Genomic DNA, 27,697 nt, shown 5'->3' on the forward strand with positions numbered 1-27,697 from the left:
CAAGCCTCGTCTGAGACCGCACTCAGACCTTCACCTTCAACGTCTTACATAAGATCTGTTTGTCCATGAAACTTTTTGCTAAAGACTTGAACTGCTAATCGAATTATATCACCGAGTATGAATGCACGAAGGTCAAATTTCTCAATAGATAATGTTAAATACTATTATGGTGCTGTTATTATTGCTATGGATCCTTTAGTTATTCACATTAGCCATGGTCCAGACACTCAGCAAAATGCAATTATGTGTAAAATCAGTTCATTAAATACAGTAGAGGCAGTCTGCGCTGTATAAGCCAGTGTTAAATGGAAATCAATAGCATTTTACACATGCTTTTTGAATGGATAGATTTCTGCATGGTGAATTAATACTTATACATATATTTTTATACTATTGCACTAAAGTGATACGAGAAGAAAACTAAACTTGATGTTAAAGGTCGGAATATTGGACGATATTGACGCTTTTGAGGTTCGAGTCACGCATTAATGCTGTTACGTCGTCAGAAACAGAACTGGAGTTGTGTTTTTTTTCATTCACACGTGTTTGAGTAACACTTTATTATTACTTTGTCTACGTCTCCAAAGCTGAAAAAGCTTTTGTCGTGGAGTGGTAATTTTCAAGTTAACAGCTCCTTTTACCTTTAGAGATTGGAAATTCCAGGGTTGACATTATCCAAATGATTCCAGTGAAGGTGTTTGGAGTTCAAAAACACAGTGAAGCAGTTCAGAAGGTGGAACTCGATGTTTTTAGGTTTGAAAGAAGTAGTCAGCCTAAATCTGCAGGTAAACGTAACTCCAGATGTGTTTGTGATGAGGAAACATTACTACACAGATGAGAGACGCTTTAGACCTGAGAAGGGATGCACTGATACAGATTTTATGATATGAACTGGTGTCAAGATGACGCTATGACAAAGGAATAAATCAGGGGTGTCAAACTCAAATTCAAGCCGAAATTAAAAAACTGGGACTAAGTTGTGGGCCAAACTAAATATGTATTGAAATTTCAACAACATCTGCATGTTTTCTTTTCTTTTGAGAAATGTAATGTTAAAGTTTTTCTTATTAAAATACATGTTTAAGAATAGTTTTGCTTAAACACTGAATTCAGAACAAGCAGAATATAAAATAATAGCAACATCTGAAATAAATAATGTCTCTACAGCCTATTTTTAGCGGACAGGTAAAGGCAGAATAATTTCAAGCTCCAGCCTACACTTTTTGATCCGTGTATGTTAAATATGATTGTCTGTGTCTGTGGAATTATGCCAGAAAACACCTGTGACCGAAATAAATTAATCAGTAAAATTTTGATTCTATGGCTTTAAATATATTCCTATAATTGATATCAACCAATACTGTAGAGTAGAAACAGACTTTTTTTCCTTCAAAAGAAAAGAACAAAACTTTGTATAAATAAAAAAAAAAAAAAAATCTGATACTATGAGACTTTCTGAGCCAAATTCAACTAGTAAAACGGTATTATTACATAAATGCATTATTATTCTTATATTATTTACTATTATTATTATACTTACTTATTTTTACGTTAATTTTTTCATAAATTTTATTTTTTTTTTTTAGTATTTTTGTTTGCTTTCATTTATTTATATTTATATTTATATGTATTTACTTATTTTTTGTTCTGCTTTCTTTTTTGGTGTGCCATGTTTTCTAGAAAATATAACCTGGAACTAAGCTTTTATGTGGCTTTTTGTGTGTTTTTAATTATTGTAATTTATATTTTATTTTGGGTATATATTAAAATTATGCTCAGGAATTCAAATTTAAACCTATTGTATTAAATAATTCTAAATTATGAAATGAAATAGTACTACATGTGACTGTACTCTGAAACCATGTATGGATTGTTTATTTGTAATTATTATATACACTTGGTCACCTTAAGAAAATAAAATAAGAAAAAAATAACACTATGTTCAATCAGGATATTGCCCTAAACGATATTTGGAAGTGGATAACCGATCCACGCCGATAACGACACCATCCCTAGACATGAGGGCTGTTACTCTCCTCACTTTATCTGTCGAAAATATTCAAACTGTTACTGGAAAACGTTAATCTTACCATCCTGTTCTTTCACACGTGCTTTCACAGTTGTCTGACACGTGAATCTTAACTAACACGTCTGAGGACATGTTTTACCAAAATTTCGTTGGCTTGCCGAAATATTGCCTCATCGCCGTTAACAGGTCGGTTCAGTTTTTGTCCATATTGTCCACCTTACTCCAGATTTGTTTTTGTGAATAAAAAGCAAAAGAAAACATTTGGGAAAACCACTACTCAAGTACGGATAATTTAAAGGTCCTATATTCTGCAAAACTGACTCTTGTGAGCTTTAAGCCATCATCGAAAACAGACCTGGAGTTGTGTTTTGTTTAACTCACACATGTCTGTCTACATCTCCAAAGCTTAAAATGTCCTGTTCCACCTTGTGATGTCATGTAGTGGTACTTTGTAAGTCAGCATCTACATTTTATCTTTACTTCAGTAGAGATCGGATTAATTCGAGAGCTGAAATCATCCAAATTATTCTAGTGAAGGCGTATGGAGTTTAAAAACACACTGAAGCTCTTCCTGTATTACCACATGACATCACAAGGTGGATCAGCGTGTTTTCCATTTGAGAGAAGAACTCAGCCTTAATACTGTATGTACATGGTTTGTAGGGATGTAACAGTACACAAAAATCATGGTTCAAGACGTACCTTGGTTTTAAGGTCACGGTTCAGTTCCAACAATTTGTTTTAACATTATACAAACAAGAAAATAAATTAAATGCAAAGTGCTGTTTGGTAATACTAATAAGTTCAAAATATTCTCAAATAAGCAACAAATGTATGAAATATTATACAAAAAAAAAACAGATTCCTTGTTAAACAGTAAACAAAACTTTTCAAAAAGTAAAGCGCAGCACTAACAGTTCCAGCATGAAGTTTTACTCATTCTTCAGATTTTTGGCCAGAAAAACCAACTTGTCCACATTGTCTGCAGTAAGCGCAGATCTGCTGCAGTTACAACGTCCCCAGCGGCTGAAAATACAGTTTCGCTTGAGACAGAGGTCGCGGGGATGGGAAGGATGGGGCAGTGGAGATTATGTGCTGGCAAAAGTGAGCGAGGACAGTTTTGCGAGGATTCACGTGGTTCGGAGGGACGTAGTCAAGGCGATTGTTTTCAAGGTGGCCGCCCTAACTATAAAGCATTGCGGGAAACACTGCCCCAATCACGGACAAGTTCCTGCGTGAATATTAAAGAACCGACCTCCGTGTAGCTGCACATGTAGCGACTGAATGTAAACACGTACAAATTGCGTGAATTCACTTGTGCACAACCCTGCACCGAACCGAATGTCCCGTACCAAAATGGTTCAGTACAAATACATGAACCATTACACCCCTAATGGTTTGTGAGTTAAGTGTGAATGAAGCAAAACACAATTCCAGGTGTATTTTTTATGAGAAAAATTATAACTTAGTTCAAAAAATAACCTAATATGTGCTCTTTAAAGAATAACTAATGGGACGTAGTATCTGATTTACAATTTAATCTTAATGCCATTGCAAGGACATTACGATAAATGCTGCACAAAATCTGGTATTTTCACAGGAAAGACACAAACATGAGAAAAAAACTGACTTATATCTGAAAGAGTGGTTCAACAAACTCAAACTCAAACCCAAATCTTTGACTTAAATAAGAGTATAGTTGCTTATATAACACTGTAACTCAAGTAGGAGGAAAAGTACGCTGCTAGAAAAGTAGAATTTCTGTAAAAACTACTCAAGTAACAGAGTACTACAGTCCTCTGATTATTATATTAAATCAATTGACAAAGACACGGACCCTTTTCAGCTCCTTCCTCATCTCCTCGCCCATCTGTCATCCCCTCCTCCCTCCGCACTTTCGTATTCCTCCTCCCTTTTTTTTCCCTCCTTCCCCGTGTCGTACATGAAAGGAACTCGTCCTTCTATCAAACAGCGGGTCCCACTCTCTCGCAGACGGACGCCGAATTATTAAGTTTATGTTTTGAGCACCCCCACGTCTCAGTCAAGTGGAACCCGTTCACCGCGCGCCCCTCGCCATCCTCCCCCGGGCGCGGCAAAGTCCTTAACTTTCACTCAGAATTCACTTTGATTAAAAATAAAGTCACGCTACTGAATGTTTATTAGCTGAGCGGTCGTTATCTTAACTGAAAAAATGACAGGGAGAGCAGCGAATGTGAATGAATTTTTGAAGAAAATGTTAAGTTGTGGTTAGCAAAGAAAGTTGAAATGATTAACGATAATGTGTTTTGTTGTATTCATTGTTGATCAGAGATTTAAAAAATAATAATAATTACAGTTGAGATTAGGATAAATACAACAAATTAAAGGTTGGATACAAATAATGATGTTTTGGAGCCAGGCTTATTTGAATAGTATAATGTATTTTGTGTCTTAAAAAAAAAAGAAAGAAACTAAAAAATTCACAAAAAAACAAACTATTCAGGATATTGCAAATGCACTTTTTTGTTGAAGTTCACATGGTAAAAAAATTACATAAAATATATTTACTGATACTGAAATACATAAAGAATTGTGTCCTTATGGTGAGTCTGCTTGTCCTCTCCACAAACCTGGCTGTAATATTTCACATAAAACATATCTATCAATCAGAAATATGGTTTTAATTTATTTCCATATAATCATAAAAGTGATTTTCCATCCTAGAGTTTACGCGGTGTTGCTTCTTGTGATCAAATAACATATTTACAGAATAATTTCATCTTATTTTTAGAACATTAACTGCACCTTAATTCCTGAAACTAAACTAAACTCACTAGATCACTAATTTGGCCATACCGGCTTGTCCATACAGCTGTACAACAACTCACCCTTATGTAACAGATAATACTCCCTACAACTGTATAACAACTCACCTTATGTAACAATAATACTTACAAGTAACATAATACTCCCTACAACTGTATAACACAATGTAACAGATAATACTCCCTACAACTGTATAACAACTCACCTTTACATAATAAATAATACTCCCTACAACAGTACAATCACTCTCCCTTATGTAACAGATAAAAAAAAACAAGATTAAATCTTGTCAAAGCATTTTAAGAAGAAAAAGTAGCATATTAACAGTTTTGTTAGTCTCCACCAAATATCGCAATAAATATCGTACCGTGAGGTTCATACTGTGACGATATCGTATCGTGAGACTTGGATATCGTTACGTCCCTAGTTATGATATTACACAGCAGAATTAGATACATTTCAAAGAGCAAATATGATCAAGGTTTTCATTTTAAACTTCACACAAAGATAATTTTCTTTCACACTCATGATACAAATCCATGTTAAGCTTCCTAATCGTGCGGTCGTCGTTGAGCTCTGTGTGTGGACGGCGCGCTGCTGTTACGAGCTGTTATGAGCTCTCGCAGGTGCTAAAGGCCGTGGGTGCGTGACATTACCAGAAGGGGGAGCCGTGCCCTACATGTCGACCCATATGTCAAAGCACAATTCAGCTGATGTTGAGCTGAGAGCAGACGCTGTCCACCACTTAAAGGGCATCCTCTGAGCAGACGTCAACAGAGCGACCCGCTGACCCCCGCACCAGCCAAAGTCCAGATCATATCTGACTGTAATAAAAGGTGGAGGCGAAGGTCAGTGAACCCCGCAATAAAGACATAATAAGAGGGGTATTGAGCTGCCGGGTTCACAGCTTTCAAATCCAAAAATAAAAAGTCTAAAAGAGAAAATAAAATGGGTGGACATTCTGGATATAAAAAATGTACACTTTTAACGTGCATTATGTAACACTTCTGGTGGAGGATCCATAAAATTCTTATCTCCACGAAAATGTTACTATGGTATTAAACCTTTCTATCTTCACGGAGACCAAATCCGACCAAGTTACAGGTTTTATTTTCTCTAAGAGGACAATAAAGTGCCACTTTACCTTTGTGCCATTAAATTATGTTCATTACAGCTGCATGCTTACATTAACATGTCAGGACATATTCAGTATTAGCTAAGATTTTACTTTCAAATGTGATAGTTTCAGTTGCTCTTTGTTTATTTTACCGCGTGTGACCAGAATGAACGTGCTGGCGTTTTCTGTGTTGTCAAGGTTTGCTTAGAAAAAACAAGTGTTTACTACTTTAACTTTTCAGTTCACGAACGCTCTGATTTCTGGCGAGAACATGTGAGTCGGTTCAAGATCAGGTGCGGGAACCTGCACCAGCACAGTTCTCTGTCGGCCTGAAAACGCCTTCTGTGTTCTAAAAATACACACAACTTCACCAGACTAGTTTTTATCATTTCACTACTTGCTTCAATCACAACTCAAATCACCAACCAAGTAAAAGGCTCAAATTTTCAAACTGAATGATCTCACCAAAGCAGAAATTAGTAATTTTTCTACCTAAGAAGAGCAGCTTCCTGTCTGGAAGCTGTTAGGTGGGAAACGTTTCACAACAAAAACACAAAACCGAAGTCCAATGTCCGGAACAAAGACTGGACCTAAACCTAGACCAAAGACCAGACTGATCAGTGCTCTCTGCCCTCTGGACACTGCACACTGGAGTACTTCTGTGTTTAATCACAGAACATCACCTGCACGTCATGAGGGTTCTCCTGCTCCATCTCACCAAGTGTCCCCGCGTACTGTCCCCGAGCCCCAGTGTGCCATCCCCAGGTATCCTCTCCCTCCGTCCCCCGCCCCAGTACGATATCCTTGTCATGTCCTGTTTGTTCCCTTTTATTTTGTAATTACTTACCCTGTTTTCTGTTGCAGATTTACTTCCTCCCTCTTGTGTTCCCACCTTTGATTACTGCCCCGCCCTAATGTGCTGCACCTGTGTCCCATTAGCTCCCCTTTTTAGTCTGTGTCTTGTCTTCTCCCATTTGTCAGATTGTCTCTCTGTTTTGTGGATGTTACTTTGTTCACTCGTCTTTTGGAATTATTAAAACCTGTTTAAAACCTCTTTGTGACTCTGGGTCATTTTGGAGCCATTCTTCGCACTACCTAACAATCCTTGGGTCTCTCGTGTCCGCAGATCCCTGTCAGACCCAGCGCCACGTCTCGGGTTCTGAACGAGATCGTGGCCACGTGTCCGGACGTCGGCATCGGCAAAAACAGAGACCTGCCATGGCACTGGCTCAAAAATTTAACCTTGCGTCGCATAAATTGTCACATGTTGAGGGACTAGTTTCTCAAATATCAGTCCGCTGCTGCCAAACTTTCGATCAGGAAGTACAACTCGCTGCTTCTGCTCAGACATAAATCCTTCAAATACAAGGTTCTGTCAACAAAGACATTCACGTGGACAGTCTGGCGTAATAACAGATTTGTTTCAGGTGTTTTGTGGAGTGGGTAAGACTGTTTTTTAGCGGAAGGCTAACTATGGCCATTGACATGCACTAGCCTAACACCAGCGACCTCTGCAAATACAAGGACTGGATGGAATATTTTAAAAAGTGTCTCCACACGTCTCCACCACTCTGGCTCACTAGGAAATCTATGTCCCAAATTCTGAACTGTCCCTTTAAAAACTTCAGGAGACTCACGCCCACAACGTCTGAGGAAGAGCGCCCCCTGCTGACCTCAGACTTTAGCTAGACCTTCAGACTCATCAAGACCGAACCTCGTGTGGATCATCGGAGGATCAAGAGGTTTTCACATCAACCTGCCGAGGGACTGAAGATGGAAATGAGCCATGCTGGATATAATCTTTACATATTTATATTTCAAATGTTCATTAATATGTGTTGTCCCTTTACAAATAAATGAATAAGAAATTAAAATGAGCAAGAATTATTAAGAACTACAATCAAGATGTTACGGTTTAACAAAATATTCCTTAAAATGTATTATTATTGAGCTGGAATCAAATTAATTTCCACCCGATATTGAGAAATCTGCCACGAGCGATACTTATTTATTCTTTTGACACGTGGATGGGTTACGTTTGCGCCTTATTACGGTTAGCTGTAATTGCGTGGATGATTTGTGAGCGTGCACTTGGTAATACGTTTACTTAGCCACCGAGAAATAATTATTCTAGATGTTTCTTTTGATTTATCGCTGCCATTGAATCAAATTTCGTGCAGAAAATTAAAAATCTACCAGCAATATCTCTAATTTTTCAAGCTTCAGTGCCAGTTCCGAGATGTCAGACCTTTGAATAAATTGTGTTCATGCTTCAAAGGTGCTGTCTGATTTTTACGGTTTAAAAAAAAAAAAAAAAAACAGAACTAGTTTTATTTTGAAGGGCTGCACTGGTCCAAAGTTATTCCTCATTTACCATTTACACATTCTAAACATCCTACTTTAATTATTTATAAGAGTTTTTCACAACTTTCATAGCCCAGAGCAAGTTTGGCGTTACAGTAAAGCCAACAACTAGCATGCAACTAGCAACTGTGCACTTCCTGATGATTAAAAGCAGACAGTAGTTTTAACCTCAAGAACTGTTATGTTTATGTAATATATTTGTACTGGGACGAGACAAGTTTTGCTCAAAAAAAAAAAAATCTGATACAGGCCCTTTAATATATACAGAGTCTACCAACTAGCATCCTAACGCACACTTCCAGATACTCAGGGCAATAAAACAGCACACAGAAGACATATTTTAACCTCGAAATTTGCTTATACTATATATCTGTACTAGGATAAGACATATTTTTCTTCAATACATAGTTAAAAATCTGATGCTGGCCCTTTAAATATACTAACTAGCATTGTAATGTGCACTTCCTGATACTCGGTCAATAAAACGCTTTATAATTAGAGGCAAACAGCACACAGAAGACATATTTGGAACTCAAAAACTGCTTATACAATACATCTGTACTTAGGCAAGACATATTTTGATATGTGCCATTTAAATATACAGTCTACCAACTAGCATTCTAACCTGCACTTCCTGGTACTCAGACAATTAAACACTTACACTAAACACTGTACTGGGGCAAGAAACATTTCGCTCAAATACACGGAAAAAAATCTGATACTGGCCATTTAAATATAATATAAGTACTAATTAATATCTTCCAACTAGCATGCTAATGTTCAATTCCTGATACTCTGACAATAGGTTTATCAGTAGATGCAGACTGTACAGCTGACTTATTTTGACTTCAAGAGCTGCTTATACAATAAATCTGTACTCAGGCAAGACATATTTTGATACGTGCCTTTATAAATAATAAATAATATCTTCTAACTAGCATGCTAACGTTCAATTCCTGATGATGCAGACCGTACACTTATCCAATAAATCTGTATTGAGGCAAGACAAATTTAGCTCAAATATATAGAAAAAAAACAAACAATCTGATACAGGCCCTTTAAGTTTACAGTCTAATAACTAGCATCCTAACATGCACTTGCTGATACTCGGACAATTAAACACTTTATAACTGGATGCAGATAGAACACAGGAGACATATTTTGAGCTCAAGAGCTGCTTATACAATAAATCTGTACTGAGGCAAGACATATTTTGCTCAAATACATGGAAAAATAAAAGTTTACAGTCTACCAACTAGCATCCTAACACACACTTCCTGACACTCAGACAATTAAACGCTTTATAATTAGATGAAGTCAGCACACAGCACATATTTTGACCTCAAGAGCTGCTTATACAACACATCTATACTGGCATAAGACACATTTTGATCGTGCCTTTTAAAATATTCAGTCCAACTAGAATCCTATTTCGCACTTCCTGATTTACTGGGCCAAGACACATTTTGCTCAAATAAATGGGGAAAAAAAACGGATAAAGGTCCTTTTAAATATACAGTCTATGCTTTTCTAAGAATGTCAAGACGTTTTAATGCATTGCAAAACTGGCTGTCCGTGAAGGCGTGCGCTGTACAGTGGTGCGAGCAGTCAACCCCGACACCCAAAGGTTAAATAAAAAGAACTCAATCCAAAAGCCGGAGTCCACATATAGCGCCGCTTTGCATCACTGGGTTGGACTAGATAGAACTTGCAAGAATGATACAGGATAATAGCAAGAGTATATACTTTGAACTAGCATTTTAGCTGCGTTTCTTTTACCGTTTGCTTGGAAAAATTCTGGGATGGTCCGAATTCTCAAGGACATGTCAGATTTTCGCATAGCTGAGGTTTAGTGTAAGATGTTTACGACACAAAAATGTATACAGAAGGACTATGTGTGCCTCTAATTGGCTGATCCACCTGTCAATCGTGGCCATCTCAACCAGCGACCAGAATCACATCTTCATAAAGTTTTGGAAAAGCGCGTAGTACAGATCCCAGGCAAATACATTAAGGATTTATCTACATGTAACTATCCTTCGCTTTTCTTTAGTACGGCAACTCTCTGCAGTCCTTCCCTCGCAAATAATGTTCAACTTTTGTGGGTTTTCTGTTTGATATTTCGTTAAAAATGTAATTCTCCCATAAAACGTGAACATAATAGTAATAAAAAAGCAGTTTTGGATGCTTTTCTGGACACTCAAAGACGCTTTACAGTTCGTTATTAATTTATTCCACAGTCGGTGGTGGTAAGATACTATTGTAGCCACAGTTGTCCTGGGACAGACTGACGGAATTGAGGCTGCCAATCTGCGCCATCGGCCCCTCCAACCACCACCAACACTCACGGACCACTTTTATACCGGACAATGTGGGTGAAGTGCCTTGCCTAGGGACACAACAGTTTTTGTGACCGGCGCCCCCCTGTGGCTCTTGATTTTCCCAGCGGTCTCCCATCCAAGTCCTAACCAGGCCCGGTCTTGCTGAACTTGTGAGATCAGACGAGATCATTCTTTAACAAGCCGGTATGACCACAACATAACCTATTGAACCTTGCAGGGACATCACACTGGGAGGGGGTCTACATGGATATCTATGGCGAAATGTTCAGCAGATACCATAGTGACACAATGCATACATTAGTAAACACAGCCAAATATATACATTTTTCAGAGTTAAGTCTAACTTAAGTAACAGAGCTTCAGACAGAGCAGTGCCAACAGTTAGCATCACACTCCCCGGGAATGTTAAATACATAGCAGCTCTGTATATTTAATGTTTGTTTGTTTGTTTTGATGAAAAATATAAGAATTGCATAAGTTCATACATATGATTTTAGAGTAACACTGCAAACCCAAATGTTCAAAGTAATTAAATATATTAAGTTGTGTTTACTCAAATTTTTACAACTAGTCCTACTAACTTAATTATGTCAAGTTGCTTTAAGAAGTTCTTCTTTTTGAGTAATTTTAACTAATATTTTTTGATTAAAGGGAACTACTGTGGGTATAAGTGAGCATAATTTATAAACATAGATTAGGTAGAATTAAGTAGTTAAAAATAATATCTAGTGTGTATAATGTACTATGTGTATACTATAATATGTGTGTAAGTATGTATGTATTATTGAACTATATACGTATTATATAACATTGATTAGAATAGTAAATGGCCTGATTTTCACATAAGGAACCTGGGTTTTAATCCTCCTCCTACGGTGTGTATAATGTGTGTATTATTGATTTATGATGTGTCTTTATATATATACTATAATATGTGTAAATATACTGGATTGTGTGTACAATGTGTGTACAAAAATCATGGATTACATATAAAACTGAAATTTTATTAAACTATTCCAGTGGTTTGAAACCTCTAAGTGCATATATTTGAGCTGAGCTGAATGAGTACTTTTAATTCAGTATCAAAAGTATCAAACTATCCAATCTTTTAAAGGTTGTATAGAGGATTTTTTTAAGGGAAGAGAACTACAGTGACAGTTCTTTTTCAAATGTTCCTCCTCCACAGCTCCCTCAGTAGAAACATCTCCTCCCGCCTCCTTACTCTAGAAATCACACGTTTACAGCCAGTGGGCGTTCGGAATTACAGTCGAAGTGACCGGTCTAGAAACAATTTAGCGACCTTCGTCTACTTGAGTCGCGCCATCGCTGGAAGGGATCTCCAAGAATCACCTCAGTTTGTCTTCGCTCCTTTTCCTCTTCTCTTCTTCTTTCAGCGATCTCGAAAATGGACTTTCTTTTCGCGGCGAACTGGTCGTGGATTCTCGTCCGCCGTCGTAACAAACTTTGTGCGAATTTGTGCGAAGCTACAGTTTTAAAAAGTCCCTAAGAACCGCCGCATAAACCACGTAATCCCAGCGAGTCAGTTACACTAGAAACGTAGGGAGTTTGATTGATGACCTAACAGCCAATAGAAAATGAGGTAGCCTTGTTTTCTATTGGCTGATGTTTATCTGGCCTCACCACGTCCACATTTGATAGATTTTCATTCTTTTTGTTTTTGGTCATCATAATTACAAGGCTGCTGCATCTCTGTAATGTTATTTTAACCTATCATTGACAATCTGAAACAAAACAAAAATCCTCCATACAACCTTTAAGTTCTGGAAGATTGTGACTTTCAAGTTCATCATCGTACAATAATTGAGGTAATCGATTGCCCCAATTTCTCTTTTTCAGGTTTACATTGTAGACAAAAAATAAACAATTAAACATTACTACAATACATTTTGCAGCAATCCTGAAGAATTATAACACCTATTTTTCTTATATACTTTGAAATTATATAACTTAGATTAGTGACAGAACAAAACTATAGAAATTAAAAATCTAATGCTATATTTAACGACAACATTCTAAAATTATTTACAAAATCTACCAGCAATATTTCTAATTTTTCAAGCTACAGTGCCAGTTTCCGAGATGTCAGACCTTTGAATAAATTGTGTTCATGCTTCAGAAATGCTGTGGCTGATTTTGCAGTCTTAAAATGCAAAAAAAAATAAAAAAGAAAAAAAGAAAAAGAAAAGAATTTGTTTTATTTTGAAGGCTTGCACTGGTCCAAAGTTATTCCTCATTTACCATTTACTTCTGTATTCTACAGTAATTATTCATAAGCATTTGTCGCAACTTTCATAGACCAGTACAAGTTTGGCGTCACAGTAAAACTAGCAACTAGCATGCAACTAGCAACTGTGCACTTCCTGATGACAGCAGTTTTAACCTGAAGAGCTGCTTATGTAATATATCTGTACTGGGGCAAGACAAGTTTTGCTCAGATACATAGAAAAAAAATTAATAAAAAATTTGATACAGGCCCTTTAAGTTTACAGTCTATCAACTAGCATTCTAACACGCACTTCCTGATACTCGGGCCATAAAACGCTTTATAATTGGAGGCTGATGACACACAGAAGGCGTATTTTGACCTCAAAATTTGTTTATACTGTAAATCTGTACTTGGACAAGACACGTTTTTCTTGAATACATGGAAAAAAAAAAAAAAAAACATCAGTGAAAAAATATCTAATGCCATATTTAACAACAACATTTGAAAATTATTTACAATTTGACAGATCTGAAATCCACACCCTCTTCCACAAACTGCCGTGCCTTCACCCACAAGGTTACACTCCTTCACTCTCCTCCTCTCTGCTGCAGTTTTTCCCCACAACAAATCCAAAGCGCAACTGTGACATCTGGTGGCCGAGCGGCGACATTACACCTGCTCTGTTTTTCAATGTGCGTCACAGCCTCTCCGCCGCACAGTCTGAGTAATTTGCCGTACCCGAGCCCTCATCCGGCGCCGCGGCTTTGAAGTTTGGGGGCTGCTCTCCGTAAGTAGGGTACAAGTGCTTTTAAGACAGATCAGGAATGAGAAGAGAGGAACTTAAACGCCCACACACAACGCGTATGTGTCTGCGATTTGCATTTTGAGGAGCCATTTTACACTCAGCCAGACGCGATGTACAGAGATGGTACGGGGAGGATCTCTGCATATGTTGAAATAACTTAAAAATGGCAGAGTTTGTTGGAAATCTGCCCTCACACTGTGCTCATGTATTAATAATGACGCGCTATGTGACTTTTCTGGACTTGCTTGTCTCCATGGAAACCTTATTGCTTCTTATTTCTTCTTAAACCAATCTTAGCCTAAAATTTTCCACACTATGACATTAATCTTCGGTGTTTCAGAATGATGAGAATAGGACTGTTGCCATAATAATCAACAATTTAAAACAAAAAATATATATCTTTTGAATGATTATCAATAGGAGGCGAGCATGTTGTCAGTTACAGGTCAGATCTGCGGAGAGATGTGTATTTTCTGTCAACAAAAGCAGCTGCAATTTGGGATTAAAGCTAGATAGATCAGTTTAATGACATACTGTGGAATATTCCACGCAAAGCAACAACATCTCCATGGAAACAAGCAAGTTACAAAGTGCACCTTGAAAGAAAAAACTAAATAAACCTCTATTATTATCATAAATCACGTATCTTCAAAATCGAAAGATGGAAATACTACAGTTATTAGTGATGAATTCTTACATTTGTTTTTAAATACTGTTAAATAAACGTCTACACTATGTATGTACATTTAGCGATATCAATTTGAAAAAAAAAAAAAAAAAAGTACTACAAGTTTTTCATCCTGAGCTGTTTTCATTTTAAAATAAGGCAAAACGGCCAAAATGGACCATTTTTGGGACATACGAATCTCAGAAATAGATGGACCCAGATTTCAATTTCTTGCTTCATTCTTTTTTCATGTTGCATGATACGAAAATATTACAAATGGGATTTTGGATATCTTATTAAATATTTGATTAAACTAAATCTGACTGAAAAGCTGCCTAAAAATTCCAATTTAGCCAATTTTTTTTAGTTAAACTTTAATAAATCAGGCTTGGACTCAGATATCGAAATAATCCTTCTGTAAGTTTTATCAAAATCTTGTTCAATACACGATTGTAAAGTGTGGGCTCTGTAGGTATTACTTTAAGGCAGGAGTCATCAAACTAAGGCCTGCGGGCCAACTCTGGTCCTCCACGCTCTTTTGACCGGACCCACAGCCCATCTGCCCCCCACTGCTTGAACTGGACCTATGAGGCAATCCTCAAAAGTTGTCATGGCCTATTTTTTAAAATTACTTTTTGGCAAATAACACATCTGCATCTTCTATTTTGATGATATTTTTTATTTTTTTCAATTTAAAAAAATATATATTTATATGAAGTATTTTTATTTATATGACAATAATTATGAAATTATGACATATTCACATTTGCCGCCGAATTTTCATCACCTGACAAGCTCGAGATCAAACAGTGACAGTCGATGCACGAGCAGAGTTCTGTAGTGCATTAAGAACAGCAAAATGTCTCGTGTTAAAGTACGAAAAGTTGACAAAGAGTGCAGAGTTTTGAAAGAACAGCAAACGACCGATCATTGTTTTGTTCATTGTGAGCAACGTGCAGTTTGTCTGAAATGTAAAAGAAAGCGTGGAGGTTTTCAAAGAATATAATCTGCGTCATCAGGGTTGTACAATTCTGTTATACGACCGACCCGACCCCGGCCCCCAGACTCCCATCAGGAGTGATAATGTGGCCCCCAGAGAAAAAAGTTTGGTGACCCCTGCTTTATAAGGACTGGTCCTCATGTCCCTATGAAAGAAAAATGCATGTTGAGAAAACGTCCTTCAGAATTAAAACGCCCCCATACAACTCTAAGACTGCAAGTTGATTGAATTAAATATTAAAACATCTTTCAGAGTAAAGTGGACTGTTTTGTGATTTCCAAATGAAAATATGTTTGCTAAGAGACTAATATAATGAAAATGGTCCTTGTTTTTCAAATAATAGTGTGGAGAATATTACTGTGTGTGTTTTCAAATGAAACACTTACAATATTGATAATAACCGAAATATCGTGATATCGTATCATCAAAAGTCTCACAATAATATCGTGGGCTGTCACAGTGTATAGAATTACAAGTTCCTTTCCTTAAATACATGGTTTTATAGTAGTAACAGCTTATAAACACAGAGAACTACATATCCCATGATTCATTTCAGCGCAGACAACATGAAGAAACGTGTTTTTTACTTGAATTCTTGGGATTATGACGGAAATAATTCACACCAAAATCTTGTCAAGGTATTTTAAAAGCAAAATGTGTCCCCTCTTTAATTAGTAGCTCATTAAAATATCACAATAAATATCGTATCGTGAGATAAATATTGTACTGTGAGATTTGGATATCGTTACATCCCTAGAATATGACAATAAACGTTGTACTAAATGACTGGTCAAAGCATTTTATGATGTCAGTCTTGTTATTATGTATAATATCGTATAAATATCGTACTGTGAGGTTCATACCGTGACTAGGGATGGGTATGATTAGTCAATTAATCGATAATTGATCATTAAGAATTTCATCGATTACGTTTATTTTAATCGACAAACCGAATGTAGGTTGCTGTGCGTAGAGTAGCGTGACCAAACATCCATGTCCGGGGACAAACAGGGGTCTGTACATGTGTCTCTGCACTCTGAAGGAGTGAGACACAAACAGTTGGTCAGTCTGCAATGTGCCGAAGCGCAAATGCGTATTTGACAACGACTTGTACAAGAAATTCCACGCTTTCCGTTCCGGTCGGAAAAAGTGTGAGTCCATGTGCACAGTGTATAAAACAGGCACCTCTGTTTCGGTGTCCAATGGGAAAAAAATCTCACCAGGACACCGAAAACATGAAAAAGCTTTGCCAGGTGAGAGAAACTCAGTGTCAATGACGAGGCCCCACCTTCCCTCCCCCCGTACGGTGTCGAGGTTTTGACAAACACAAATATGGTCACACTAACCTGTATTCCACTGAGTCGTGCCGCATCAGCGCACAAGAGCTGTTTTTTTTTTTTCTTCGCTTAGTTTATGCGAATTAGCCATGCGGTTTTAAGTTTTGTTTCTGTGAGATTTGTGCAAATCTGCATTAAACACATTATAATGTCAAACGGGCTGATGTGGCTCTAGAGTGGTTACGGTTTATGTCGTAAAGTTGAATTTATTTATGCAGATTAGCAGTGCAGATAGTAATAATAATGATGATCATTTTAATATAACAACATTAATGATGAATCGATAATCGATCGTTAATTCTCTCAACGATTGATCAAGAAAATTTTAATCGAATGCCCATCCCTAACCGTGACAAAGACAATATTGACACTTGATACAACCATCATAGCATATTTGTGAAGACAGATTTTGTTGTGTGTGAATTGAAACACACAACAAATCACATTTTTGATTAGAACTGTAAAAAAAAAAAAAAACTATGGATGTCCCAAAATGTCCTAAAACTAACATTTGTATATCGTGTGGTGCAAAAAAGATTGTTTAAAGCAAATTTCAGTCTGAAAACAGAACTGCAAATGCGCCATATTATTAAATCTCGTAAATATCACAAAGAAAACAACTTAAATACAGCTTTACGTTGCTTTAGTCTGTTCCATTTCCTCATACACAACACCTTAAAAGTATTATTTGGAACCTGAATCGCTCAGAGTTTCCCAAACCCAGTTCCTCATTCAAATGAAACCCTGAGTCACAAACATGCATTTCCCCTGTACTCTGTCACCGCTCCGGGCAGCACTTACCTGCGGGCCGCTCGTTCAATTGTCAGCGGTCGCCATAGAAATAACCGTTTGCTATCATTCTGTCAGCATGGGGTAGGAAAACATTAGCTCGGCGGCTAAACAAGCGCGCGCCAGGTGGTATAGCGTCTCTCGGCGGATACGCAATTAGCTTTCTAGGGGCCAAAGCTTAGAGTTTGTCCCGCATAGAAAACACACACCACCTGGTTATGCGTCGCAACAGAGCCGCGAATCAACACAGTAGAAAACAGAAAGGGAGCGTTTCGACATGGGAGTGTCAAGTCGCCCTTTTCGGGGAATGTTTTTAGAGCGGTGATTGACGGGAAAATGAAAGGGGCCGAGTTGTGTGAAGGAGAAAAATATATGAGGATCGTTTTAAGGTAGAGGTAGAAATGGAAACACAGAGGAGAGACTGATAGACAACGAGAACATGGTTATTAAATACGAGGCGTTTTTAGTTTGTGAGTGAAATATGAGCTGCGCAGTACGGAAATGCAAGCAAGATTGAACTTATTACCTTTTTCGTTACGTTAAACATTCCTTAAACAATAAATTTATAAAGCTGTAGCATCCAGTCGAATTGAGAAGGACAGGACTAATGGTTAAACGACTTAATCTTTTCCTTGCTGTGAACAAAACCGCTATTTTAACATTAATTCAATACAAATTGCAAGTTGCTCAATAAAATTGTGTTCCCGTGTCGACTGTTGCTGGCTTTACGTTTTTATATAACTTTTCACCATTGTTTTTGCTTTTAACCATCTTTACTTTGCGCCTAACGTTTTTAGCGTCACTTCCGCTCACACAGGAAGTCACCAAAATAAAAGCGTAACCTTCCTACGAAATGCCATGAACTGTATGTTAATGTGTATAAGAGCTAACTTGACCTTAACTACAACTGAAAATTATTTCCAATTTTCAATCAAAAATGCAATTTTAACGTTCACTTCAACATAGTATTTGATTTGGTTTCACATTTATAATCGGTCAGACGTTAATTGTCAGTGCAGTATTATTTTTATAGTTTGCACAGTTGCATTTCTTGTTTCTTAAGTGCTCGAGTTGCCTGCTCTACACAGCTAATCCACTTCAGTGAGAGTGACAGTGGTTTAAATCTCAGAAGTGCTTCACTCCGGAGTGAGCACTGACCACTGAGCTTCCACAAACATGTATAATTTAAAGGTACAGTATGTAACTTTCTGGAGGTGGCTGCATGATTCCATGGGAATACAAATGCGAAAACCATATCTCAGGACATTCTCAATGGAGATAGATAAGTTTTATAGCAGGGGTCAACAAACTAAGGCCTGGGGACCGACTCCGGCCCTACACGCCCCTTTGACCGGCCCCCCAGCCCCTCTGCCCCCCACCACTTGAACTGGACCTATGAGGCAATCCTCAAAAGTTTTCATCGTTAATTACTTTTGGGCAAATAATAACACGGCTGCATGTATTTTGTAGATTTTTTTTTTCAAGTAAAGTGTTATAGTTATATGAAGTATTTATATTGAAATAATTATATGACATATTTACACCTGACAAACTCGAGATCAAACAGTGACAGTCAGAGTCAGAGTGCTGTGGTGCAGTTAAGGACTAGTTAAGGACACTAGTCAGGACCACTAGTAATGATAAACAAATATGTGCCATGAATTATGTGTTGAAATAGTACTGTGGATGTCTGTGCCAGGTGAGTCATTTCTATTACACAGTGAGGCCTGCTGCTGGTCACTGAGGTCAGGGTTGTACAATTCTGTTATACGGCCGACCCAACCTCAGCTCCCCATCACAGTCAGGAGTTTGGACAAAAAAGCTTGGTGACCCCTGTTTTATACCACACTGTGGAATATTATAGTCAAAGGGGTCAGGTTTGTGGAGATGCAAACCAGCATCCAGGACGAACATGTTTTTTTTCCCTAATTTTCAGTGCAATTAAGACAAGGAAAAAACACACTTTGATTTTAGTAAATTTTTGGGGCAAAAAAAGTTACATACTTTATAAGTTCTACGAGTCAGAGTAAAAATGCTTGTAAATCCTTCAAAATACAATCTAGAAGTAAAATATAAACAACTAAGAAATTACCTCTACTATTACTCTACTGTTAAGCTGTCTTTTTTTTTTATTACTACTGTGAATTCACTGCAGTTTAAACCTGTGTCTGTTTGGCTTTTCTCTTGTTTGCCTAAAGATCATTTGTAATATCGCTTCAACAGAACACCTCTATCACATTTATTTAGAACGCCGGCATTTCCAATATACTGCGCGGCCTAAAGTGACTCCGAGCGAAATCACCGGAGACAGGACACGGAAAGATGGATGGAGGAGGAACGAAATGATTTGGCGTAAAATGTCATAAAACTCCCCGAAAAGGGCCACTTTATCAAAGCAGCACAAGAAAGACAGGTACATTAGAGTCATAAAAATGCATAGGAGCACTTACTGAGGCTACAGTCTATCCTGATACAATCTGGCGGAGAGAGAGAGAGCGAAATGTTGAGATCAAACCAAAAGAGGAAGAAGAGAGAGAAAGAAAGAAAGGAAGAGAGAAAGAAAAGAGAGAGAGAGAGAAAAAAAAAACATTTTACATCCTTCAAAGAACATTCTGCAGACAACCAAGCAATGCTCTGGGCCACCATCCGGGGACGGGCTCCTAGTCACGACCACCCTTTTAGACAGGAACTAAATGTGTGAATATATTTGCATGTTCTTTCAGAGTACTGCAGAAGGCAAGGCATACTATACTTCTATACTTTACAACACTACTATACTATGACACTATATAGTTTGGAGTGTACTGACGTTGTTTCTGAGGTTATTTTGTGATTTAATTTATATTCGCAGTGTTTGTAAAGGAAAGATTTAGGTGTTTCTGTCTTTCTTTCATTCTCTTTTTTAAGGATTTTTTATTTGGTGGTACAATACTATGCTCTTCGGTGAAATACTATATAGTTTGGAGTGTACTGACGTTGTTTCTGAGGTCATTTTGTGATTTCATTTATGTTTCCAGTGTTGTAGCGGAAAGGGTTTGTTGTTTCTCTCTATATAGTTTGGAGTGTATTGATGTTGCGAAGATTATTTTGATATCTTATTTACGTTTCCTGTGTTGTACAAGAAAGGTATTGGTGTTTCTGTCTTTCTTTCATTCTCTTTTTTAAGGATTTTTCATTTGGTGGTATAATACTATGCTCATTTGTGAAGTGCTATATAGTTTTTTTGTGTATTGACATCGTTTCTGAGGTTATTTTGCGATCTCATTTTGAAGCAGTGTTGAAAAGGAAAGGTTTTGGTGTTTCCCTCTTGTTTAAGGATTTTTCATTTGGTGGTATAATACTACGTCCCTAAGTGAAGTGATATACCGTATTTTTCGGATTATAAGGTGCAATATGAATAATGTTGAATTCTCTCGTCTATTTTCATACATAACACACTCCGGATTATCAAGAGCATTATGTGAAACTGACTTTTTTTGTTTCCTATGAGGACGACTCAAATATACATTGAGTAATAATGTGTTTAATTCAGCTTTGCACACATTTGTTTACGTTTTACAGAAGCGAAACTTAAAACCACATGGATCATTTGCATAAACTATAAGAGCTGGAAAAAAAAAAAAAAACAGCTTGCTCCTGATGTGGTTCAGCTTCTGTCAGACTAAATGACACAACTCCTCGAGGCTCCTGACTACAGTTGCCATAATGCTCCGACAAGAGGTGCAGCTTCGTAGTTTACCAAAGTTGTACTAAAACATTTTGACAGACTTTTGAGCGCTGTGTACCACTTGAAATCAGTTCGAAGTCAGTAAGCACAACCAGAATTAATACATAAGGCGCATTGGATTATAAGGCGCACTGTTGATTTTTGAGAAAATTAAGGGTTTGGAGTGTATTGACGATGCTAAGATTATTTTGAGATCTTATTTATGTTTGCAGTGTTGTAAAGGAAAGGTTTTGGTGCCTCTCTTTCTTTCATTCTCTTTAAGGATTTATCATTTGGTGGTATAGTACTCACAAATACAAATGTAAAGTAGTAGATAATAGATATAAACATCCTTCTTATGTTACATCTGCTGCTGAACTAGAAAAACTTCAAAGATTTTGATAAAGTTTGTGAATATTATTATGTTAGGATTATAACGTACGGGCATGATTAAACCTACCATATGCACTTTGAGTCTTTTTTATTTATTTATTTATTTGACCACTTACGGGTGAATGAAGAATAACTTTTCCAATGTTATTTATGGCAGGTTTTGATGGTTCTCTTTTTCATTTATTCTCTTTTTTTAAGGATTTTTCATTTGGTGGTATAATACTCATAAATAGAAATGTAAAGTAGTAGGTAATAGATCATAGTAACAGACTTCTTATGTTACATCTGCGGCCAAATTAGAGAAACTTAAAAGATTTGGAGAAAAATGTTGATAATTATGTTACAATTATGATGTGTGAATAAGACTGAACCTGTCATTTGCATATTTGAGTCTGTTTTGTTTTATTCTTTTGTTTGTTTTTATTACTATTCACAACTAGTGGGTGAATAAGGAATTATATTTGCTGTGCTACATATGACAGGTTTTGATGTTTCTCTTTTTCTTTCTTCTTTTCTTTTTCTTTTTTTTTTTTTCATTTGGTGGTGTAATACTCATAAATACAAATGTAAAGTAGTAGGTAATAGATCATAGTAACAGACTTCTTATGTTACATCTGTTGCCGAACTAGAGAAACCTCAAAGATTTGGAGAAAATTTGTGATAATTATCTTAAGATTATGACATATGAGTGAGATCTAACCTGTCATTTGCATATTTAACTGTGTTATTTTTTTGTTTTTGTTTTGTTTTTTCCACTATTTAATGGGTATGTGGCAGGTTTTGATGTTTTTCTTTTCCTGTGGTGGTATAATACTCTCAAATAGAAATGTAAAGTTGTAGATAATAGATGTAAACATATTTCTTATGTTACATCTGTTGCCAAACTTCTGCAGAAATTTATGATAATTAGGTTCAATCATACTACATATTTCATTCAGTTTTTTTCTTTCTTTCCTCTCTTTTTCTTTTCTTTTTACTACGGACAACTAATGGCTTAATGAGGAATTACATTTGCACTGTTACATGACAGGTTGTATTCTCTTTTATTCTGTGGAGACGCTATTCTCTTTTATTCTATTATTTTGTATTCTCTTTTAAGAATTTTTCACTTTGTGGTGCAATACCCACAAAAATACATTTACAGAAAGTAGCACATAATACAATAAATATAAACTTCTTCTACTTCTTATATTAAATAGTTTCGTGTCTCCAGTGAGGTTAGGAGTTATTGTAAATGTAACAGAAATTATCATAAAATAGCCTTGTAAAATTTTATGTAACATTAAGCAAACACCAGAATATTTCAAGTATATGTTTATCCAATATTCAGATTTTATTATAATTTTTTTTATGTATGCAAATGTATCTCTGAACAAACTATGCATATGGCAATAAATACATACATAGTTACAATAAAATAAAATACCTTGTTTATTTTAGAGGTCTGAAGTGACATTTTTACTGCCGCAGAGTGCTACTAGGCGACTTTATTTAATCTGTTTTGTGCTGTTATTTCTGTATATCACGTTGAAGTTTTATCTCGCCGTATTTTACCACCAAGATTGAGCTTCCATCTGCTCGCCTCTTAAATCCTCCCAACTTCATTTATTACCAAGTAGCGGCAGATGCACCGTCTCACACGTGTTCATTTCGACATATAAATATATTTTTCATGACATTTTTGGAGTTCTTGCCTTCTGCAGTTCTGAGACAAACTTGACAGAGAAAAAAAGGTGACAGAGAAAAGGGCGGTCAGCACGTCCCAGCCACCTCCAGCCTGGTGCACACAAGTCACATAAGCGGTAATAAAACCATGTAAGTAAGAATAAATAATCTTCAAATGTAAATATGACTGATCTGTTAACACTTTTTCCGAACAATAAGGCGTTTCTGAATGTTAAAATAGATTAATTTCACATTTGGAGACAGTGGTTCTCTTTGGTTGTTACTATCCTAAACTGTAAAACCCTTTTCTTTTTCAATTTACAATATTTTAAGTTATATATATGCAGTAAAGTATGGTTTATATCTACTTTATTTGTATATTACTATTGACGAAAATATGATGTAATACTGTAAAACGTCATGTGGTGTGATTATAGTGGCTTCCTTAACTGAAAATCTGTATTCGATGTCTTTTTCGCACAAGATAAGCACAACTTGGGGACGTCTGGTAATTTGCAAATTGCCGCCCCACGTCTGTTACTTGCAGCACATTCGCACGGGATAAGATCATACATTCGTAAATTACTCCGTTTTACTGATATTGACTGAGATAGAAAGAGAAAAGAACACGGTAAGGAAAGAAAGAGATAGAAAATTACGACAACAAACACAGATGCAGATTCGCACGGGACTAGTTTTATCACCGGACGTCTGTGTTTGGCAAAATATAATAATAATAAATTTTCTTTACAAATTACAAGACAGTGGCGGCGTTAAAAATTTGGGAGCCCTAGGTGAACTTGAGTGCGGGGGCCTCACTATAATGCACTGTTTTGTTGTTTGTTTGTTGTATTTTTTATATTTATTGTCTATTTTTCCCCATTGTTCATGAAAACGCACATCTTTATTTGAATTATGGTGGATTGGAAACTTGTCTTATTAGTTTGTTCTTCTACTAGATAACCAGAGCTGAAAGTAGTTTTATTTTTTTGCTGGTACAATTACATTTTTGTTTACATCCATTACTTATGATTATGTTCAAATCAGGGTCAAGCCGACTAGCCTAATGTGAAATATTAGACTAGAATGTTCTAATGTGAAAGTGGAGATGCTTTGACAGTTAAAATAGATTTGTCAATCAGATATTTTGATGGTGTTTTCTTTGTTTAAAAGGAAACTACTCTCATTTAATGTCATATTGAGAGAAAATCAAATTGCTCCTCGATCAACAGTGGCACTGAGGGCAATTGTTTGGGGGCCCCTCCAGGTTCCGGGGGCCCTAAGCGGCCGCCTACTTTTGCCTAATGGTAGCGCCGCCTCTGATTACAGACACGGCCGGTTTGCACGGGATTAAGATCTCAGGCATCCGCTGCAATTATTACAAATCACCAAAGGTCCACAGGTAAAACTAATCCCATGCGAATAAGGCTTAAGTAGTAAAGAGACAAGAAAAAGTTGTGCAGTTATTTTCTGCTATATTAAACCATATTCGCAAGGGATTAGTTTTACCTGTGGACCTTTGGTGATTTGTAATAACTGCGGAGGATTACTGAGATCTTAATCCCGTACGAATGCGTCATGTCTGGAATTTGTTACCTACTATATTTCAACAAAAACAGACGTCCGATGATAAAACTAGTCCCGTCTAACTCTGCATCTCATCTGCATCTGTTTGTTGTTGTAATTGCCCATCTTTTCCATCTTTCTTTTCTTTCCTCGTTTTCTCTTTCAATTTCAGTCAGTAGTCCTCTTCTCATGAGATTAGTTTTACCTGCGGACCTTTGGTGATTTGTAATAATCGCGGAGGTAAATTGCCAACAATATTTCGCCAAAAAGATGTCCGGTGATAATACTCGTCCCGTGTGAATCTGCATCTCAGTGTTTGTTGGTTGTTGTAATTGCACCTTTTCTATCTCTTTCTTTTCTCTTTCGTTCTTAGTCAATAGTCCTTTTCACACAGGATTAGTTTTACCTGTGGACTTTTGGTGATTTGTAATAACTGCGGAGGACTCCTGAGATCTTAATCCCGTGCGAATCCGCCATGTCTGTAATTTGTAAAGTAAAAATTCTGGTGCAAATTACCTATCTGTTGTTGCAATAGCGTGCCTTTTCTATCTCTTTCTTTTATTTCCACAGTCTTTTCTCTTTCAATTTTTGCGTCAGTGTCAGTAAAATGGAGTAATTTACGGACTTTTTTGCTTATACTATGTTGTTCTTATCACGTGTGAATAGGGCTTTACACTTATTACATTATCAGTATCGTGCTATTATCACTAAAGTATTCTGTGTATTGCAAGTTATATTATACTTTCTTATGTCAAATAACTAATTACAAATATTTATGACTTATTGTTGTTGTTTTTTTCCAGTGTGGCATGATTTCACAATATCTACATACGTTAAAATGACTTAAATTAAGAACATTTTACTTTATTTGAGCAGATTCAACTTTTTCTTCATTCAAACAACATTCGATTGTTTCTTATTTTAAGTGCAAAGAAGTTGTTGTTTTTCTTATTTTAAGTGTGGCAAGATGTATTTTCATATTTTAAGTACAAAAAGTTATTCCACTGGCAGATCATTTTACTTGTCAAGTGAAATCTACTCAAATCATGATAAAACTTTCTTAATTCAAGTCATCTTACCTTGCCTAGTTTTTGTTTTTTGCAATGCAGCTTTGATAAACTTGCCAAAACCTTCATATTACACCAGTATTTTTTTTTACATTAACACCTTCTCATGACTTTTATCAAGCTTTAAGATCATGATAAAGCACGAGAACCACCGTCTCCTGCCCCCTAGTGACCGCAGACGTCGTGTGCGTGCGGCAGAGTGGCCGGGCCGTGGACTGGAGCCGTCAACCACGACAGAATAGTGGACACAAACAACCAGGGACCAGCGTCACTCTTCGCGACAGCATCTCTCCTCGGCAATCAGTCTCGCCGAAAACTAAAAAAGCGAGCTAATTATCCCCCCCAATTATGAAAAATGAGCATGTCAGTCGTCATTAGGGGCGCTACCACACGAGGAAGTGGCTGTTACTCACAAATTTTGCTAAATGATCAAACCTGTGATGTATCGGCAGCGCTTTTAATGATGTCGCTAACGATGATGGCTGCTAACAAATTCCTTGCGAAGAATTTTTAAAAACTGTTTCGAGTCGAGCCCCGTTCAGAAACGCGGGGGCCGAGTGAGCTGGTCTCGCTGACTGTCCGATCCAAGGGCCGCAGACAAACAAGCCATTGAAGGGATGAAAAGTTCCATCGTAGAGCTTTAACCAGGAAAAAGAAAGAATATATATTTTAATTTGTTACCCCTTCTGATACCCATGTGTGATGACATTGCAGATACATGATTAGATTGGACATTGTAGAACCAGTTTTGATAAATAGTCACCTTATTATAGCGTCATTGGTTTGTGATATTTGGACTTTTCTTACACAGTTGGGTATCGAGTTTAAAGTTCCACCACTGACCCATATTTTCTTAGTTTGGTTAACCATGTTTTTAAGGATATAAACTCGTTATAAGTAGTGTCATTTAACACCGACTCTAGTGAATGCGGTTAGATATTGAAGCTTGTATCTAAATATGTATAATTTACGACAAAATTTTAGCGTAAACTGTAGCGTAACTTCATTTATTACATAGCGACATTTAAGACACATTTGACACATTTTTGACATTTTAGTCTGAATAGTAGTAGTAGTAAATAAAAGCAGATAATTTTAACATATAAATATGTTTTTGTGATGTTTTGATTTCCACTTGCCTTCTTTAAATATAGAAGCTTGTATCAAAATATAGCTATAATGGGCGATGTACAATCTCCCTCTATAAATATGTATATTCTTATCATATTTATCAATGTTTTGTATATGTTTTAGTTTATAGTAATGTGTAATCAAATCATATAATTTGAGGAAAATTCTAAAATTGTCCTTATATTTCAGCAAAACACTAATAGAACTAATTGTCAGATTTTCTTATTTTTCTTATTTTTATCAATACATTTTATATTCTACATGGCTGTACTGAAAATATAAATATATATAGTGTTGCAGATTATTTTAGCAAAATGTGTCTCAATACAGAGACGCATTAATCAAGTTTATTTAAAACAAACTGAGTTATACACTTAGATGTTTCTGCTTTAAAGGTGAACTGTGTAACTTTTCTTGGAGACCAGGATGGCGTGCGCTCTCCATGTAGATGCACTTAACTATTCAACTTGGAATCTTTCACAGTGCAGCATTAATCTTATCCATCTATATACTGTACTATGCTTTAAATACATTATCTACATTATTACACAGAAAAAACTGGATGGTTAAAATTTCAGGGTAAAATATTTCAGCGTTGTTTTTAACTCATTAAGTGTTATTTTAACAATTTGAAAGTTAAATGGGGGTTTGAGTTGGGGTTATTTCCTTTAGTGTTAATTCAACTTC

General features: G+C 36.5%; 1 protein-coding gene across 1 annotated transcript in view; it reads right to left on the reverse strand.

The window, feature by feature from the left end:
- Positions 1-27,697, reverse strand: part of nrxn2b (neurexin 2b) — a 1,850,542-nt gene that overhangs the window by 1,047,664 nt on the left and 775,181 nt on the right. The window contains exon 11 of the mRNA XM_055156806.1: positions 19,933-19,959. Coding sequence (XP_055012781.1) covers positions 19,933-19,959 — 27 coding nt within the window. The remainder of the gene's footprint in view (positions 1-19,932; positions 19,960-27,697) is intronic.

Source organism: Boleophthalmus pectinirostris, unplaced genomic scaffold (assembly GCF_026225935.1).
Source record: "Boleophthalmus pectinirostris isolate CB_2022bp ecotype Guang Dong unplaced genomic scaffold, ASM2622593v1 HiC_scaffold_20, whole genome shotgun sequence".
NCBI lineage: Eukaryota > Metazoa > Chordata > Actinopteri > Gobiiformes > Gobiidae > Boleophthalmus > Boleophthalmus pectinirostris.